The 21,025-nt window shown below is 44.6% G+C and overlaps 1 protein-coding gene across 2 annotated transcripts in view; it reads left to right on the forward strand.

Moving 5' to 3' along the window:
* Nucleotides 1–8,370: 8,370 nt before the first annotated feature.
* Nucleotides 8,371–21,025, forward strand: part of RHCE (Rh blood group CcEe antigens) — a 43,573-nt gene continuing 30,918 nt past the window's right edge. For both annotated transcript variants that reach the window (XM_055139135.1, XM_055139136.1), the window contains exon 1: nucleotides 8,371–8,518. In XM_055139135.1, coding sequence (XP_054995110.1) covers nucleotides 8,371–8,518 — 148 coding nt within the window. The remainder of the gene's footprint in view (nucleotides 8,519–21,025) is intronic.

A 21,025-nucleotide genomic window follows, 5' to 3' on the forward strand; every position in this document is an offset into this window, starting at 1 on the left:
CCATTGCATTTATTAAGGATTTCAAAGTAGGTCAGATGGTGAACCATCTTCCATTTCTAGGCCTCCCTTGGGAAGCAAGCGTTAATGATTCAAACGTTCTCAAACCCACTACAATTTTATCTTCCCTCCTTTCTGCTTTTGCTCTCATGCGTAGCTTTTCATCAGTGCTGCTCCAAAATTGTGGGCTTTTTTGTTCATCTAGTTAAGTAAAAGTTTAGGGACTGGATCTATACTCTGTAGAGGTGCAGTTTAGAAAAATGGCAAGAGTACCTATTATTTTAGTCAAGAATTGAAATTCCAGCTTGGCTACTTACTAGCTTGGGCAAGTTACAGAATCTCTCAGAGCCTCTGACTACACACAGGTATGTTTTAAGACTAGCGGGATAATGAACTTTCAGGGCCAGGCATGCAGAAGGTAACAGCAAGTAATTGCTTTAACAGTACACTTGATTTTCATTGCTCACCTCTACTCCAGCATGTTGATAAAGTGGCACTGAGAAGCCAAGGAAAACAAACTCTGTAAGCTCAAAGTTCCTCTAAGGCTGCCTGTCATTGTGAAAGGATCTGAATGAAATTCTGTGCTTCGAGCAGCAGAAAAAGATTTTAGCTGCCAAGGATTGATTCATGAAGGACAATACAGTTGGGACCAAAATCAATATGGTTGGAGGCTTGAAAGCATATGGGACGACAAGCTCATGTTGAGGTCCTGTCTCCACATTCCATGGGCACTCCAGACCCCAGGAAGGGCTCTTCTCTATGATTGCAGAGGTATAGATTACCTAGGCAACAGTGTGGAGTAGCCAACAGCTACCTCCTTGATGTTGGGGTCATATATGTGGTCTTACAACTCCCCACTATGTCCCTATTGTCTTGGACAATGCGGTGGCACCCTGTGTAATGTGAGTAACCCAGAGAAATAATGAGAGAGGTCCTGGGGACATGTGCCAACTTTCTGGAGCTCACTGTCTGGTCCTGACACCAAATAGATTCCTAACAAGGACATTCTATGAGATTGCAGAAGTGTGGAGTAGCTGGGAGCTATTGGAGCATTTGGCTGGAAACTATTCTCGGGCTATGTGAGAGGAGGAAAAGGACAAACAGGTTTCAATCCTAATTCGTACACCTCCTCACTGGTGTCCTTTACTGAGTCACCTGCCATTCCCTGCCAAGATCCCTACTGGAGATACTTTTAACCCTCTATTTAGAAACAGGGCATGTTAGCTCTACTATACAGATGAAAAAACTGACACTCAGGGAAAACAGGGTTACAAAATTGGTGTGTGTTGGGCTGGAGCAATAGTACAGCGGGGAGGGCATTGGCCTTGCATGTGGCTGACATGGGACTCAATCCCCAGCACCCAATATGATCCTCTCCCCCCTTCCCCCGCCGCCCAGCACTGCCAAGAGTAATTCCTGAGTGCAGAGCCAGGAGTAGCCCCTAAGCATTGTGTAGTGTGATCCACAAAGGGGGGAAAAAGAGGGTGTGGCTGAGGGCAATACACAGCTGAGTAAAATCAAATCTTATACTACGGGCACATGCTCTGATGTCTGTAAATGGTTGTCAATCTGTGATTGGCTAGAGAGGCATGATGGGAGTGACTACCTTTCCATAAGCTCACCTGCTGTAAGACTACCTATCTCATTCCTTCTCATTCCCTCTCCCTCACTCTCTGTTCTACATGGCCCTTGGCCTTTCTCTTTTCTTGGCCAACCACAGCCAAAGTCCCATTAGCTCTAGCCAAATGCCAGCCTCTCCCCTCTCAGCCCTGAAATAACCCTGTGAAATCATCAGAGCGTGGAACTGGACTGAAATGATGCAGGTTTCCTGTCGGCCACAGGGTCCCTCAAAACCCTGCACCTAGGGGCCAGAGCTATAGTACAGTAGGTAGGGCATTTGCCTGGGATGCAGCCAACTCAGGTTCAGTCTCAGGCATCCCAGATGGTTCCCCGAACCCTCAAGTAGTAATTCCTGAACACAGAGCCAGGAGTAACTCCTGAATATGCCAGGTGTGCCCCCAAAAGCCAAAAACAAAAGAAACAAAAACACCTATACCTGGATAGCTAGTCCGAACCTAAAGAAGACAATAGCAATTCATTTAGAGATGAATGAAACAATGAAAGGCAATCATTGGCTCTCTGTCCAAGGTCCAAGAGACAAAGGGCCATACAGAAATTTAGAGATGTCACTTCTAGGATTTCCTGGTGGCCAAGGGGTTGGGATTTGCACTTAAACTGAGATAAAATAGCTCTGCTAAAGAGAGATTATCACACCCATTTCACAAAGCAGGAAACTGCATTCTTACCGTTCAGCGGTGCCTTCCCCTCAAGCCTATCATGCAGTGCTGTCCAAGCTGCCTGAGCTTTGTCCCTGTGCCACAGGAGGAGAAAAGTCCAGATATTGTGATGACCACCCCTTATGCATGTATGCCCCTGCCCCCACCACCCCAAAAAATGTGAATGGATAGTGTTTATTATATTGTTCAGAACAGATACAGTTTGGAAATAACCTATATATTCCATGAAGAGGCAGGGTCAAACAAGAGGTGGCCTGACTTTATGATATGCACTCACCATTCTAAAAACTATGTGCATTTTGATTTAATACAGCAACTTTATTTAATACATACAACGACCGGTAGATTATGACTACTGCCATATTACAGATTAGAAAAAAAAATTGTAGCTCTGAGTAGTTATGCCATTTGCCTAAGCTCACACAGTAAGTAATAGAGCTGAGCTGGAATTCAAACATAGGAGGTCTGGGATTATTGCCCAGTCTCCTAGCATTATACTATAGTGTTGTAGAAAGATTTTCCTGGCTTGGAAACTGCTTATAATATGCTTTCATGAATAAGCTGTTCATGAAAGAAAAAGGTAAGTTACCATGAAAGAAAAGATAAATGCTATATAACCCCATTTTTTTAAAGGAGGGAAAAAAATAAGGCACAACTTCACATAAATAAAAAATATCTGAAATGATATACACAAAATAATAGAGTTGTTTTTGAAGACATTGAAATCACGGGTACATTTAAGCTTTAGATGTTTCTTCCATTTCAAAGTTTTCTACGGTAAGTATACAAAGCTAGTACAAAATAATAATTGTAAGCATTTATCGAGTCCTTTCTACTTATGTGCACTCCCTTACTTAACCTCTACAGTCACCCCATGAGATTAGCACCGATTTTCTCCATTTACAGATGAGGAAACAAGCTCAGGGAAAGGAACTGTGTAGCTAATAATTTGCAGAGCCAGAATTTGAGCTCAAGTTGCCTGACACCATAGCTTATATTTGTTTAATGGATGAAAGATTGGCATAGCAACACTTCAACCAGGCATGCCCAGAGAAGAACCACACCCTTGGGACGAACAAACTTCCAGCCAAGAATGGAGGGCCTATGTACCTCCAGGGTGACTGCCCACAACGGAGCTTTCTGATGCTGAGTCAGGCAAGGAAGGCTTGAGGAGTATTCTCAGTGAGTCCTGTATATTACCAAAAAATGCACAATTACACAGTAAAGCTGTAGTCTCAGGTCTGACCTGAATTGGTCAGAGCTGGAGGAAGCCTGGCCACTCAGATCATGACTCCACTGTCATGGCACCACCTACCCACCTTCATTTGTCCCACCCCAGATTGCCAGGAGTTTGCAGTTTTTCACATTTGCAACAAACCTGTGAGGAAAGCAGAACCACGCATCCTCTTCAATTCAGGAGCAGATTGAGACTGTGGGTAATTTAGCAGATGGAAGACAACGGACACCACAGCCATGGTGTCCATTAGATGGTTGGGTTGGGTTCCAGCTCTGCCAGACGACTTTGGGCACTGATACCACCTCTCTGAACCGAAGTTTCCTCATCTGTAAAACAACAATGCAAATACTTGTAACTCGAAGACTTGGGAGAAAGAGAAAATGAAGTAAAGTGTGCGAAAATGTTTAATCCTGTGCATGACATTTCAGAAATGGCAGCCTTTACCTAGTTAATTGATTTTTTGGTTTGTTTCTGTTTTTGTCTTGGGATCTTACCCAGAAATGCTCAGGGGTTACTCCTGGCTTTACAGTCAGAAATTACTCCTGGGGGTGCTCTGGAGACTCTATGGGATGCCGGGGATACAGCTCAGGTAGGGTGCTTATATGCACCCTACCTGCTATACTATCTCTCCAACCCTATTTTATCTTATTTTGGGTTTTTTTCTTTATTTTTTTGCCACACCTAACTGTGCTCAGGGCTTACTTCTGACTCTGCACTCAGGAATCACTCCTAGAAAAGTTCAGGGGACTGTATGTGGTGCTGGGGATCTAAGCCAGTCAGCTGCACACAAAGTCAGCACCCGCTATACTATCTCCTCAGCCCAGAAATGGCAGCTTTTATTGCTTCAGTGATTATTGAGCATGGGCTGAGCACCAATACTAAGGATACCATAGTCAAAAGATCTTTTTTTTTTTTTTTAAATCACTGAAGAGTTATTTTATTTATTTATTTATTTATTTATTGCTTTTTTGGGTCACACCCAGCGATGCTCAGGGGTTACTCCTGGCTTTGCACTCAGGAATTACTCCTGGCAGTGCTTGGGGGACCATATGGGATGCTGGGGATCGAACCCGGGTCGGCCGCGTGCAAGGCAAACGCCCTACCCGCTGTGCTATTGCTCCGGCCCCCTCAAAAGATCTTGTTGTTGGATCTGAGCTGGTAAGGGAAAGAACATGCAGGTATCTGTCAAATGTGTTGCAGGAAGAAAAAAAACAATGGGTACAGAGTATTTTTCTCAACATTCTTATAAAAACTTCAAACATATACCCCCCCCCCAATAAAAAAAAGTTGAAGGGCAGGGGAGACAATACAGAGGTTAAGGCACTTTCTTATATATGACCTACCTGATTAGATCCCCTGCAACCCATACGGTTCCCTAGAATCCCACCAGGATTGATCCCTGAACACAGAGCCAGGAATAAGAATTGAGCACCACTGGCTGAGAGTATCCCCTACCAAAAAAAAAAAAAAGCTGAAAGAACTGTAAAGTGAAAAGACATTCACCTCTCCTAGATTAAACAATTAATATTTTATCCTATTTTTTTATGTCCTATCTGCCCAAGATCCCTGTGCTTTTCTATAGCAGGTGACCTACATAAAATATTTGGAGGCAGAGTAATCCAAAATAATCCAGAAGCACATTCAGAAAACAGGGGCTCTTTGCAAGAGGCAGAGGAGAAGAGAGAATCTATTTTGATAGACCTATTGGGAACACTAGACAGACCTGTAGGGAACATTTTCCTCAGTTAAGGAAAAGCCTCTGTCAAGTGAACAGTTTGCCCCTCACTGGGGCAGCGTCAGGATACACAGGGTTAGACTGCCAATCCAGATTCTATCCCCAACACCCTAGATGGTACCCTGAACCCTGCCAGGAGTAATCCCTGAACACAGAGCCAGGAATTAGCCCTGGGCACCTAAGATGTGACCCAAAACAAAAATAAATAAATGGAACAAAAAATAGACTTTAAAAAATGAAAGGATTCTCCAAGGTGATAAACTCTCCAATGAACCAAATATTAATGACTTCTAGATACTTCACAAGTTGGGCTGGAGCAATAGTACAGTGGGTAGGGCATTTGTCTTGAATGTGGCTGACCCGGGTTCGATTCCCAGCATCCCGTATGGTCCCCTGAGCACTGCCAGGAGTAATTCCTGAGTGCAAAGCCAGGAGTAACCCTTGTTCATTGCCGGGTGTGACCCAAAAAGCCAACTCCCAGCAATCTGCTGGGAACAGAATACAGGATATTTTCTGCCTCTCAAGTAGCCTATTTCATTGGGCAGATACGATAATCAAGACACTGTTCACTTATGTTGGGCCCAAATCTGCCTCTCTGAAACTCTTAGCTTAGTTTTATCTCATCTTGCTTCCCCTGCCCCCAAATTCTTAATTCAGTGATCAGTGCTTGGAGTCAGTATAAAAGGTCAGTAAACTTTTTATTTTTTTCTTCCTCCCTCCTGCTTTCATTCATCCTCCTTCCTCCTCTCCTGCCCTCTCTCCCTACCTCATTCAGAACCTCCATCCCTTTTTATTGGTTTGTTTATTTGTTTGGAGATGCTTAGGGATCACTCCTGGTAGACTTGAAGGACCATGTGGGGTGTTGGGGATCAAACCTGGGTTGGCTGCATTCAAAATAAGTGCCCTACCTGCTGTACTATTGCTCTGGTCCCCTTCCTCCCTTTCTTGATGTGTATTCCCTACCCTGTCCTCTGCCAGGCAGGAGCAATCACTGTAGCACTGTCATCCCGTTGTTCATCGATTTGCTCGAGTGGGCACCAGTAACGTCTCCATTGTGGGACTTGTTGTTACTGTTTTTGGCATACCAAATACGCCACAGGTAGCTTGCCAGGCTTTGCCATGCGGGCAGGATATTCTTGGTAGCTTGCCAGGCTCTCCGAGAGAGATGGAGGAATCAAACTCGGGTCAGCCACGTGCAAGACAAATGCCTACCCACTGTGCTATCGCTCCAGTCCATATCAGAGGGTAGTTAAGAAAAATACCCCCAAATCAAAAATGGAGGGTGTTTTGGCTGGAGCGACAGTGCACTGTGTAAGGCAATTGCCTTGCATGCAGCCTGCCAGGGTTTGATCCCCAGCATTCCATATGGTCTCCTGAGCCCAGCCAGGAGGGATTCCTGAGCACAGAGCCAGGAGTAAGCCCTGAGTACTGTTGGGTGTGGCCCCAAAACAAAACAAACCAAACCCCAAAAAGGTAGTTTTGCAAAACTCGAAAATGCCCGAAGTTGGGGTTTTGTAAGGCTCCTCACCTGGCGCTATTCTGGGGGTCCAGGCCTCACCCCTGGGCTGATTGTACACCTGTAGGCGGGTAGGGTTGAGCCCCCATACAGAATGGAATGGTCCCGCCCCTCTCCCAGCCCTGCAAACCCCTAGGGTGACCCCCAGCCCCGCGGTGCCACCCGCCGCCAACAAGGGAGCAATCCATAGGAGAAATTAGCTACCGTGTTAGAGCTACGCCTCAAGCATACTAAATACCATCCCAGGGGTCTGTCCTCCCCTGTGGGTACTGATGAGGGTACTATAGGTACCTTCACCATCTCACTACAATCTCATGACCCGAGCAGAGTCTTGGGCATTGTTCTGTGAGGAAGTGACCAGATTGGGGGTAACTTTAGCCCAAGACTGGGTCAGTCCTTTTTCTGGTTTTATGTAGCACTAGACCCAAGCCTTCTTCTCCCCCACCTCTCCTCTTAAACAAATTAGAAACAAATGTGTTTAAATACAGCTTCAGATATGAATAATTTCAACTGTAATTCTGCAGAGTTGGTCCTCCAGGGGTCTATCTGTAGCCTCCCCAGGATTTAATTCTGCTTTGTTTTCACCCACTTGATTCATTCTCATTCCACACATCCTGATTAAGAGCTCACTGGGAAGCCTGTCTTGGGGTACCGATCCTAAAGAGAATTTTTGCCGGTCTCAAGCCTTTGAGCCTGTTTTCCCAGTTGTAAAATAGAAGTCTGCATTCATTCTCTGCTGTTCATGCGAGGATATGTATAGTGAGGGGGGAATGGAAGTAATGAGTAAAGGAGTGTTCTGTTTTGGTGCCCAACAAATGAGCTTCCTTCATGTATTTTATTTCCCCCTTCCTTATCAATTCTTTTTTGTTGCAGTTACCAGGGGTCATATACAGTCTGGGTTATTGTGACACACCCTGTGGTGGCAGTGGGCTTCCAACATAGCAGTCACCCGAACCACTCTGGGCTCATATCTGCAAGGAGGCACTCCTGCTCTTGCCCATGAATACCTCCTTTATTTATGTTTCAGGGGCCACACTCTCTGGTGCTCTGGGGCTATCCCCAGTGTGGCTCCACCCACCTAAGCATGAACACCGGCCCTCTGAGCCGTCTCCCTGGCCTAGAATGTCCTCTTTTAGACAGAGCCCTTTCGGAGCCAGAGAGATAGTGCAGTGGATAGGACGCTTGCCTTGCACGCAGCCCACCTGGGTTTGGTCCCTGAGCACCACCAGGAGAAAGCCCTGAACACAGCCGGGTGTGACCCCAAGACAAAAACAAATAAACTGAGCTTCTTTTGTTTACTTGCCTGTCTGCAGGAATGCACCACCGACTTGTTGGACTAATTAATAAATGAAGGACTGCATGAATGGATTAGTATTGGAATAAGTACCTCTCCTCCCCTTCCTATTATAGTCCCTCTGCTCCGGTGTTAACACCATAGACAGACCTGCAGAGCCAGCCCTGAAGTCAGAGATAAGCCCTTTGGCGGGTGTCTCCCCTACCACTCCCTCAAGTGGGCGTGGGAGCGGGGGGGGGGGGGGTGGGATGATGCCTGGTGCTGGCGGCGCCTCTCTAAGGAGACTGACACAGGATGGGCTCCAAGTACCCACGGTCTGTGCGGGGCTGTCTGCCCCTGTGGGCTTTAGTGTTGGAGGCTGCTCTTATTGTCATCTTCTTCTTTTTCACCACCTATGACACCTCCCTGCAGGATCAGGGAATGCTCCTGAGGATCTATCCAGGTGAGTGTCTGCTGGAAAGGGGGTCAGACAGGCAAGCAACAGGGGTAGAGAAGCTCTGTGGCCTCTGGGTGCCCAGACGCCCCTTTGCATAATGCCTGTGAGGAAAGGTCTGCCTGGGCTGTTTAGAGGCCCAGTCAACACATGAGCTCTCCTGCAGGAGCTGTCTTTGACTGGTCGGGTTAAAGGTAGAATTCTCTGTTCCCAGAATTCCTTCCTTCAAATGGTCTTCATAATTCTCTTTCTCCATTTCACTCAATTTCTTTGTCACTAGTAGCAAGGAATTCCTTCTTTCCTCCTTCCTTCCTTCCTTCCTTCCTTCCTTCCTTCCTTCCTTCCTTCCTTCCTTCCTTCCTTCCTTCCTTCCTTCCTTCCTTCCTTCCTTCCTTCCTTCCTTCCTTCCTTCCCTCTTTCTTCCTCTCTTTCTTTCTTTCCTTTTTGGGCCACACTTGGTAGTGCTCAGGGCTTACTCCTAGTTCTGCACTCAAAAATCACTCCTGGCTGTGCTTGGGGAATCACATAGGATGCCAAGGATTGAACCCTGGTCAGACGCATGCAAGGCAAGCGCCCTACCCACTGTACTATGGCTCCAGTCCCCCCCCATTTTTTTTTGTTTTTTGGGGTCACACCTGGAAGTGCTCAGGGGTTACTCCTGGTTCTGCACTCAGGAATTATTCCTGGAAGTGCTCAGGGGATCATATGGGGCGCTGGGGATTGAATTGCATCAGCTGCATGCAAGACAAATGCCCTACCTGCTGTACTATTTCTCTGGTCCTAGTAGCAAGGAATTTCGCAATGTTATCAGGTTTTTCCTTCCTTCCTTCCTTCCTTCCTTCCTTCCTTCCTTCCTTCCTTCCTTCCTTCCTTCCTTCCTTCCTTCCTTCCTTCCTTCCTTCCTCCCTCCCTCCCTCCCTCCCTCTCTCCCTCTCTTTCTTTCTTTCTTTCTTTCTTTCTTTCTTTCTTTCTTTCTTTCTTTCTTTCTTTCTTTCTTTCTTTCTTTCTTTCTTTCTTTCTTTCTTTCTTTCATTCTTCTGTATCATCCTCCTTTTGGGTAAATTCCCTTCCCTTCCCCTCCCCTCCCCCTTTCTCTCCTCTCTCCCATGCAAGGCAAATGTATGAGCTATATGTCCAGTCCCTTCACCTTCCTTTAGCCTGTTGCCCCTTCCCTCCCTGTATCCAGAACCAAAAGGTATATCTGAAGAGGAGTATGGAACAGTGATTTTTTTATCATGCAGCTAAAATTATTCTCAGAATCTAATGAGAACAATTATAGAGAAGTTAGAGGTTCATTGTACATCTAATATACAATGTTCAACCATTGTATGATTTTTGTCTTTAAAAAAATGAGACAAATTCTTAAGCATCTCAGTAAAATGCTTAAGCAACATTTAAGCCATAAGTTGTATATTGGATAGACCTGCTTGGGTGGTATCCCTGACACAAAGCTGAAGCTTGACTGTGGTTGCATGCTTGCTTGTTCCTAGGCAAAGTTAACTGACTAGTTAACTGGAAGCAAAGGGAAGGCAGCCCTGGACTCAGCAGTGGAAAGTAGGACAAAGGATGACTTAAGACAAGAAGTCCTGGGGGCTGGAGTGATAGCACAGGGGGTAGAGCACTTGCCTTGGCCACTTGGGTGGCTGACCCAGATTCGATTCCCAGCATCCCATATGGTCTCCTGAGCACCCCCAGGAGTGATTCCTGAGTGCAAAGCCAGGAGTAACTCCTGTGTATCACCGGGTGTGACCCAAAAAAGCAATAACAACAAAAAAGACAGAAAGTCCTTACACCACTAAATGACTGGCTCAGAGAGGGACCCTTTGCACTAGACTAGTGGGGTCTCCACACAATGTTAGTTTATGGCAGTTTATTTTAATTCTTCTCAATCCAATACAATGGAATACAATGCACTCATTCATTCATTCAACAGTCCATGACATCCAATCTAGGATCCAGACACAGGCTAACTAAAGCTAATGTTTATCGAGTTCTTATATATCAGGCAGTGAACTTAACACTGAATGCTTTACACTGAACACTTGCAACAGCGCTGTGAGAACAGTACTACTAATTTTCTTTGGGGGAAGTTGGGTCACATCCTGCTATGCTCAGCACCTACTCCTGGCTCTGTGCTCATGGATCACTCATGCTCGTGCTCAAAGGACCACATTGGGTGCCAGGGATTGAACCCAGGTCAGTGGTCTATGATCTATGTATTTATGTGAGGAAAATAGACACATAGGTTGGTAGATTTTTTTCCCAAGTTCACTCAGCATTAACAGCACAGATTTCAATTTAGGCTGTCAAGTCTTTAATTCCATGCACTCTAGTACCAAGTACCATTGTGCTTCATGGCCCCCTTTTACAGGAAGGTTGAAATGTTTGTCACATAACTAGTTGGCATTGGATTCAGTATCCCCGCGGGTTGACTCCAGAGTTTGTGTTCTTTACTTCTGTACTATGTTGCTGGCATAAAGTGTCCTCAGATACACACTTTATATGGAAACACAGAGAATGACCCACAACCAAAGCAAGGAAATGCTAGTAGCAGGGAAGGCTTTTGGAGGGAGGTGACTGTCCCACTCAGTAGGCGTTAAGCACTTGAAAATGGAGGGAATAGAAAACAGAGCAGAAACCAGTTAATATACTCTCATCAGAGTGGACCAAACTAAGTTTGACATTACCGTATTGGAACAAAAAGAAGAAAGCAGGTTAGATATATTGAGTTGAGTAAGGAGCTTGACATTTTTTTTTCTTTTTTTTTTTTTTTTTTTTTTTTTTTGCTTTTTGGGTCACACCCAGCGCTGCTCAGGGGTTACTCCTGGCTTTGCACTCAGGAATTACTCCTGGCGGTGCTTGGGGGACCATATGGGATGCCGGGGATCGAACCCGGGTCGGCCGCGTGCAAGGCAAACGCCCTACCCGCTGTGCTATCACTCCGGCCCCGACATTTTTTTTTCTGCTGATCTAATCAGAAGCATGGGCCAGAATAGTATGGACCAGAGAAATTCAATCTTTTCTGATGTACACACCATTTTTCAATTGTGCACCATACTCAAGTATTATTGCATTTTTACAGTATAATTTACACATTGTACTATAGCATTGCAGCACTGTTGTCCCATAATTCATTGATTTTGCTTTAGTGGGCACCAGTACCGTCTCCATTGTGAGACTTGTTACTGTGTTTGTCATATCAAATATGCCACAGATAGCTTGACAGGCTCTGCTGTGCAGGCGGGATACTCTTGGTAGCTTGCTGGGCTCTTTGAGACAGACAGAGGAATCAAACCTGGGTTGGCCGTGTGTAAGGCAAACACCCTACCCTCTGTGCTACATTATACTAAAATATATAGCACTGCACTGTCATAGCACTGTCGTCCCATTGTCCATCGATTTGCTCGAGCAGGCACCAGTAATGTATCCATTGTGAGACTTGTTGTTACTGTTTTTGGCATATCAAATATGCCACGGTAGCTTGCCAGGCTTTGCCGTGCAGGTGAGATACTCTCAGTAGCTTGCCGGGCTCTCTGAGAGGGATGGAGGAATCGAACCCAGGTCAGTTGCATGCAAGGCAAATGCCCTACCTGTTGTGCTATCACTCCAGATAGAAATGAAATATGTAATATTTCAAACTGATCATGAACAGTGTCAATCTCAGGGCAAAGTTCATTGTTATCATAAACAATAATGGAAGTAAATAATTCCTCAGTGTCTTCTTAATTATTTTAAATTATTTTGGTTGATTTCTTATGAGATTTGATTAGACTGACATTTTTTTGAATCTTGAACCTTGAGTGTGAGTGACACTTCTTTTTTCTGGTATGATCATCTGCCATTCTTTTTTTTTCTCAGGGGACCATATGGGATGTTGGGAATTGAACCCCGGTTGGCCACTCACAAGGCAAACGCCCTTCCCGTTGTGCTATTGCTCCAGCCCCTCAGCTGCCATTCTTTTATTTATTTTTTAACCATTTTTATTGAGGTGCCCTGATTTACAATACTGTTTATTATACTTTTTATGCATACATCATTTCAACACCACACCCATGACCAGAATGCTCTCTTCCCTTCACTAATGTCCCAAGTACCCCACACATCACACATCCCCCTCCCAAGGTAAGCTCAGTTCTATAGCTGCCATTATTTGGGGGGCAGGAGTTGTTTAAGCCACATCTTCTGTGAAGTTTAGTTGACTTAAAATCAGGCAAATTACACTGGATAAGAACTAAGTGTTGAAAGTAGGTAAAGGGATTTACATGATAACCTTTAAGTATCTGTATTGCAAACCATAATGCCCAAAAGGAAAGAGAGAGAGAGAGGAGGGGGGAGGGAGAGGAATAGAGCAAGAAAAAAGTGTCTGCCATAGAAGCAGACTGTGTGGGGAGATGGGGGGTGATGGGGGAGAAACTGGGGACATTGGTGCTGGGAAATGTACACTAGTGGAGATATGGGTGTTGAAACATTGTATGACTGAAACCTAATCATGAACAGCTTTGTAAGGGACTATCTGACAGTGATTCAATAAAAACATTTTTTTAAAATAAAAACCTAGGCAAATTAATCCAGTCCTTATAAACTACAGTAAATTATATAAACTAGCCTATCCTAAAAAAGACTTTTCTGAGACAATCAGGAAATCTGATCACTATGATATACAAAAACTTGGTTTTGTTAGATGTGGTAATACAGTGGTTTTATTGCTAAAGGCTTATCTATTAGTTGTGCATATTGAAATGGAGTCATGTCAAGGGTTTCCTTTATGCCATAAGAAAAAAAATTGGAGAAGAATAAAAACATGACTGGTCTCTGTGAAAGTCATAAAAGCTGGCCATGGATACATGACGTTCACCTTGCTATTTTCTGTAATTTTGTGGATGGATGCTTAAAAACTTCCAGAAGTAAAGAAAAAAAAAACACCACCATTTGTTGCAACATGATGAATATGGATAAATTCATGTCAACTGCCTCTCCCTTCCCAGTGACCTGACATTCCCTCAACTTCCAGAGCTAAGTGACCTAAAGTGGCCTGACATAGCAAGTGAGTGGAGGTCGCTGAATATTTAATACTTATAGAGTTGCGAATTTTACCATGTGTCTTTAAAGGTAAAAGAACCTAAATCAGTGGTTCTCAAAGTATAGTCACCAGACCAATCACTTAGTATTGAGACCGTGGGGATGGTTAGAAACAAGAGTCCAGGGTCTCAGTCCACACATACTAGTTAGAAACTCTGGGGCCGTATCGGTCTGTCTTACCAAGCCCTATAACTCACTCTAAATGTACCCAAAAGGGTAACTACTACAGCAGGAATAATTTAAATCTTGCTTCAGTTTCTTCTTAGCTGTGAAACTTTGAGCAAATTACAACTTCTCTCTGCCACAGAGGATTCAACCTCTGTCACATAGTTATAGTACATAATTCATTATGTTGTTTGAAGCAATTGAGGAAATAACACATATAAAGACTGCCAAATAGTTTAACTTTAATGATCACTAAGCTTTATCATTTTTTGCTGAAAGTAAAACAGTAAGTACAACTCCTGTCTCTCAGCAACTCCAATAGATTTTTTTTTTCTTTTTCTGGTGAGGGAAGAGCAGAACAAGCCAATGCTCAGGGAATACTACTGGTTCTGCTCTGCACTCAGGAATCACCACTGGCAGTGCTCAGGGAACCGTATGGGGTGCTGGGGCCCTAGCTACTGTACTATCTCTCTGGCTTCTCTGGAGCATGTTCTGATGGGTGGTGGTTTTCTACACGCATAACCACTGGTCTCGAGGATATGTTTTGAGGCAGGCAGTGGAGAAGAAGCAAAGAGAGATTTAATAGATATTTAAGTGATAAAATCATCTTACTTGATGAAAACAAGGGAGGAGTCAAGGATGACTTCAGACATGTGATTTGGTATCCAGGGGTGCCAATGATTATAAAGATGCCCAGGGATAAATGAGCAGCGATGTAGGCACTCTGGCCTGGGGGTTGAGGTGGCTATGAGATGCTTAGGGGAAGCAGAGTGTCAAGTTATATTGCTGCATGACAACCCCTCCAGTCTTAAAGTCGAAACCACTTAATTGGCCCATGATTATGATTCTGTGGCTATTTAGAGGTGGACTGAGCTCAGCTGGATGGTTTTTCTATAGGTCTCACCTGGAGTCACTTATGCATTTGCAACTTAGAGATATGGAGTAGCCTCAGATAAATTTATTTTGGGTTTGGTACCTGACCTTGGCTATCAGCTAGGCAATGTAAATCCAACATACTATCCCAGACTTCTTTACATGGAAGCATAAAAGTAAATGCAACAAGAAAGGCCAAATACCCAAATTAAGGCATGTTTCAAATTGTATCATGCTTGCTAAGATCCCATATGCCAAAGCAAATCACAAGACCCAAACCAAGTACAAAGATTCTATCCTGGAAAGCATGATTCATTGGGAGACATTACTATAAAATCTGTCATAGAGCCTGCCCTAGGGTGGCCAAATTAGGGGTCCATAATGTACTGCAAATACAACCCAGTTCCCCCCATACTTCTCAGAAGCATCCATAAGAATTACTAAAAGACAAGAAGAGCTTTTCCAGTAATATGTAATTAATTACTCCAAATTTGGGACCTTCCATCTCCTAGGCTTAGCTTCTCCACACTGATGAGGACACTTATCTTTTAGGGTGCTACAGAAGTGGGAGTTGGGGGTAGAACTTATGTGTCTAGGGGCTGGGGCAGGAAGGGAAGGAGCACAGGGCTCCATGGATGCTCCCAGCCTGTGGCTGTGGAAAATATAGGGGGCAGATCAATCCCAGAGCCTGGGGGACCTGCTGTCAGAGCTTGGTGCTAAAGCTTCCACAGGCCAAAGACAGGGGCCTGGGTGGGTAAAACAAAGAGGCAGGGTTGATGGAAGACAGGGGAACAGTTTTACCCAAATTCATAGTTAATAAGTGGTAAGCATGGGATAATAGTTACTAATAGCTGTTATGCCTCCAGTGCCAGATAGAGTGATCCATATGGACAGCGAACAGAATGCTTACAGCAGTCCATGGAGGTGTCATTATTTTATGCCCATTTTAAAGATAAGAATCTGTGACACAGAGATAGAGCTAAGTTCTGAAGCCTGACAACTTGAGTCATGGGTCCACACTCTTCAATTTTACACTATTTATACTTTAGGGAAAGACCGCATGACCTCATGGCTAAATTCCAAGTTGCCAGGATTCAAAGTCTCCATTTACCAACTGTGTATGAACTAAGCAGAGCACTTCTCTGTGCCTCCCTTTCTCCATCTGTAAAATGGGAATAACAAGTATGTAGTGTGCTGGAGAGATAGTACAGGGGTAGGTGGGCAACACAGGTTTGATTCCTAGTATTGCATATGATCCCTGAGCACTGCAAGGAGTGATCTCTGATCACCGCCAGGGGTAACCCTGAGAACCCCCTTAAAAAATAACCCAAAAAACTATGACCTAGTAGAGGAGTCTCTAGCAAGTGAAGTCTGAAGTCTGTTGATACTTGGAACAGTCTCAGACACTCAAAGGCTTCTCTGGGTATTCTAAGAGCCTGCTACAATTATGGTAATTACTGTTCACTCTACAGAGCTGGACTCTTAGGTTAGATTTTCCATTCTCTAAGTCATAGGACTTTCATATTCTCTTCCTGAAGGCCTTCCTTAAATAGTAAGAGTTCCCTCTGAGGCCCTGTCATCAGGGCCCTGTAGCATGATTGCCCCTTATCACCCATGAACACCTTAGAGTCTATTAGCTTATCACCCCAGCAGCTGGTGTGGGGTGCAGAGAAGCTCTGAGAGGTGGGAATGAATAAGACCTAAACTAGGACCTGGCCCTGAAGTAAGGGTCCAGGGTAAAGAATCAGGGAAGAGCAGGTGTAAGCTTGGAGTCCAGGAGGGGATCATGAGGAAGGAACACGAAGCCAAATGCTACTTGCAGATCCATTTTGGGGAAGTGTGTTCTGTTAACTACTCCCAGAAACTGGCTTAGTCGTCCCACTGTCTGAGGCACAGCTCCTCCCTCAACGACAGGGCAGAGTTGTGGGGAGGAAGGCCCTGAGCTCTCTATCTGGTAGCAGAGGACAGATAAAGCCTCTCAAGATCTTGAACTTCACATCTACCTCCTGCCAGAAATCAAGGAAGAGGAGGTTTTCAGTGAAGATCAAGTTCACTTTCCAGAGTCAAAGATAGGAAAACTTAGGCCCCCAAGGAGACAGGGTATTTTTTTTTCTTTTTGGGTCACACCTGGCGATGCACAGGGGTTATTCCTGGCTCATGCACTCAGGAATTACTCCTGGCGGTGCTCGGGGAACCATATGGGATGCTGGGAATTGAACTCGGGTTGGCCGCATGCAAGGCAAATGCCCTAACCGCTGTACTATTGCTCCAGCCCTGAGACAGGGTATTTGTCTAAGGCGTCTTAATAAGGTGAGGGCAGACAAGAGCAAGAGACAACCTACAATGATGAAGGAGCACTGAACCAGGAAGCCAGAACTCAGCTCTGTTGCTGGCACCTTGAAGATCACCCAGCTTTGTGCTGGTTTGTTTCTGTAAAAGGGGAAGAAAATAGAAGTGTCTCCCTATTTATCAAATTTTCAGTAAGTCTGGACCCTAAGTATGCATATTGCATTGCTCTAAAACGGCAGATCTGTTTTTTTTTCTTTGAACACATCTATATTTTATTCATTTAATAATTTCATATCAAATTTTTAACATCTCACTCTTAAAGGTAGCACAGTATTCTATGAAATTACATATATGTATTTTTATTCTTTTAATTTCCCAATGAACAATGGTTCTTGGAGAGAGAGAAAGAGAGATGAAGGTGGGAATAATAAATAATGCAGGAAATTCTGTTTTTGAACTCAGTACCCTGCTGCTGCAAGGTGTACATAAGAAGGAAAATGAATTCTTGCTACTGAAGTTGGGTAGGGGAGTCAAATGAATGAAAGAAAAATCATTTCAGAGGGTCTCACATCACATAAACATCTGCCAGCCTTAGTGTAATTTTAGTGTTTGAGGACTGATAATTGAATTACTAATGGCTGTAAGTGCCAGTCAAAATTTCCATCTGTTGTCAGCTAACAAACATCTGTCTGATTCATTGTCAGAGTAAAAGCTAGCATTTGTAGCATCTTTGAGATAGGAAGATTTCTGTTTCACAAATCTTTCTGCAGATCTGTTTTGTTTAGTCCTGCTTAATGAAAGATTGAATTTGAATATTTAAAGTGGGGTGTGCCATATCCAATTTCCCACCTGCCCCCCTATTTCCAAATCTTCATTGCAACCTTCCAACTGGGTTCCTGACAGAATGTTAGCAACCCCAAGAAGAACCTTCTCTGCACAGAAATGAACCCTGAGCATTGCCAGGTGTGGTTCCAAAAAATGAAGCTAACTTCCCCACAAATATTCATTTTTCTTAGAACATAGGAACCCTCTCTGTAGGTCCCTGTGTTCCATGAATTTCACCAGATTCTCCCACAGGCCAGGGCCATCCTATATAGGTGGGAGCATCAGCTCTTCCTCAGACCCTATGTGCAAGTCTCTGAGTGTGTGTACGGAAGTGAATTTAAAAGTCAATTGAAGGGGGCTTATTTTAGGCTTTGGAGACTTCTAGAAGTTGGAACTTCCTTCTTGTTATCAAAGCTAGAGACCAGTGACCAGATAAGTTTTTATTGCTGTGGTAATAATGGTGAGAAAGATGATGGTGCTGGTGACTAGCTACTATTTCTTCAGTGTCCTCATGTAATAAGCTCTGGCTATAAAATTAAGGCATTACTTCCTTGAGATCTCTTGGCACCCACTGAAGTGAGTAGAATTACCCTTTTTTGGCTGATAAAGAAAGGAGAAACCTACAAAGTCACACACTATAAAACTTAAAACTATAAATCTATAAAACTAAACAACTATAAAAATTGAAAACTTACTGGGAGGGGCACAGTTGGATCACACAAGTAGGTACTCAGGGCTTATTCCTGATTCTGTGTTCATGGATCACTTCTGGTGAGGCTCAGGGGATTATATGAATCGAACCCAGATTGCCATGTCCAAAGCAAGCACCCTACCTACTGTACTGTTTCTCCAGTCCTAAAAACCATTTTTTATTAGACAGGAATGGTCAAAGGGCCAAGGACCTGGGGTGACTCTTTCAATGCTTTGCATATGTGAGGCCCTAGGGTCACTCCCTGGCACCAAAAACAAATGAAGTCAAATGCTGGAAATTTAATATGATTGCACCAAATCGGAAGATAGAACTGGGATAAAACAGTCTGAACTTGAATTCTATGTGTTTTTCCTTTTACCCCTTCGCGCTTCCCCCTCCCCACCCCCCGCCCAGAGCTACACCAGCAGTATTGTGGCTCCTTCCTGTAATGTAGGGTGGCCTCAAGAAATGAACGCAGTCTTCCAACTATGGGGCAATCCTCCTGGCCCTTGTATCTACTGTCCTTGGGTGTCAGCCTCATGTGATGTTATTCTATACTCCACAAATGAATGCAGTCCTTCTATGTCTGTCCCTCTCTTTCTGACTCATTTCACTTAACATGATACTCTCCATGTCTATCCATTTATAAGCAAATTTCATCCAAAAGTAGATAGTGGACCAAACATGATGACTCTCAGTGTCTGTGTTGCAAGCCATAATGCCTAAAAGTAGAGAGAGTGTGTAGGGAATATTGTCTGCCATGGAGGCAGGGGGAGGGTGGAAAAGGGGGGTATATCAGGGATATTGGTGCTGGGTAATGTGCACTGGTGGAGGGATGAGTGTTTGATCATTGTGTGATTATAACCCAAACATGAAAGCTTGTAACTACCTCACAGTGATTCAATAAAAAAAAAAAAAAGAAGAATACTGGTGAAGGGATGGGTGTTTGAGCATTGTATAACTGAGACTTAAACCTAAAAGCTTTGTAACTTTCCACATGGTGAATCAATAAAAGAATTTTTAAAAAAAAGAAGAAGAAAAAAAGAAATGAACGCATGGTCTTGTGCATGTAAGCAGATGTGCTATCATGAAACCACATCCCTAGGCCCTGCTTTTATCTCCCCCCAAAAATATGGTTTACTGTCTACATCAATGTTCCCAAGTGGACAAAATCTCTCTCCCCTTCCACTCTGAAGAGCACTGGAAAGATTGAGATGAGTTATTGTAACCTAGGTTACAATGTTTGCTGAAAGAAGGTAGCTTTCCAGCAGGGTGCTGAGTGAGTTCTTTTCTGAAAAGGAGACCGCAGAGGAGAGATGGTATAGCAGGTAGGGCATATTTGCCTTGCACACTGCCAACCTGGGCTTGATCTCCAGCTCTCCACATGGTTCCCCAAACCTGCCAAAAGTCATCCTGAGCTCAGAAGCAGAAGTAAGCCCAGAGCACCATGGGTGTGGCAAGCAAGAAAGAAGGAAGGGATGGGGGCTGGAGCGATAGTATAGCGGGTAGGGCGTTTGCCTTGCACGCGGCCAACCCGGGTTCGAATCCCAGCATCCCATATGGTCCCCTGAGCACCGCCAGGAGTAATTCCTGAGTCCAAAGCCAGGAGTAACCCCTGTGCATCGCCAGGTGTGACCCAAAAAGCAAAAAAAAAAAAAAAAGAAAGAAGGAAGGGAGGGAGGGAGGGAGGAAGGAAGGAAGGAAGGAAGGAAGGAAGGAAGGAAGGAAGGAAGGAAGGAAGGAAGGAAGGAAGAGAGGGAGGGAGGGAGGAAAGAAGGAAGGGAGGGAGGGAGGGAGGGAGGGAGGGAGGGAGGGAGGGAGGGAGGGAGGGAGGGAGGAAAGAAGGAAGGAAGGGAGGGAGGGAGGGAAGGAGGAAGGAAGGGAGGGAGGAAGGAAGGGAGGAGGGAATCGAACCCGGGTCGGCGGTGCGCCCTACCCGCTGTGCTATCACTCCAGCCCCTAGGTTTAAATCTTGACTCTAGCAACAGCAACAAGTCGCTTACATTCTCTGTGCCTTGCTTTTCATATTATGAAATGGTGATAATAACAGCTTTGTCCTGAAAGGGAGATTGTGGTAATTAAACAAGATAGTCTCTGTAAAGTAATTAAAACAATGTTGGCACATGGTAAACACTTGATAAACACGGGCTATTATTATAGCTCAGAGAGGCCAGAACGATCATACAGTGCAGGGTGCTTGCCTTGTATGTGGCCAACCTGGATTTGATCTCCGGCACCTCATATGGTCCCCCTGAGCCCCGCCAGGAGTAAGCACTGAGCACAGAGCCAAGAGTAAGCTCTGGGCACTGCTGGGCATGCCCCGCTCCAACTAAAAAAATACAAAGCTCAGAGATACTAAATAGCATAGTTGGAAAGTACCACAGTTCTAACTGACCCCAACCTTGTCTACTTTCCAAGATCAGGCTGCTCACCTCTTTGCAAATTTGGAATGGAGGCAAAGAAACCAAACTTTCCCTTTTTACCGGGCTCTCCCTAAGAGGAGGTAAATCTCATCACCTACCTGCTCAGCAGCCCCTGTGCAGAATCTGAGTTTGGGGAAGGTAGAGTGGCCTGCTAACTGCCTCTCAGCGGAA

This window comes from Sorex araneus, chromosome 5, assembly GCF_027595985.1.
Source record: "Sorex araneus isolate mSorAra2 chromosome 5, mSorAra2.pri, whole genome shotgun sequence".
NCBI lineage: Eukaryota > Metazoa > Chordata > Mammalia > Eulipotyphla > Soricidae > Sorex > Sorex araneus.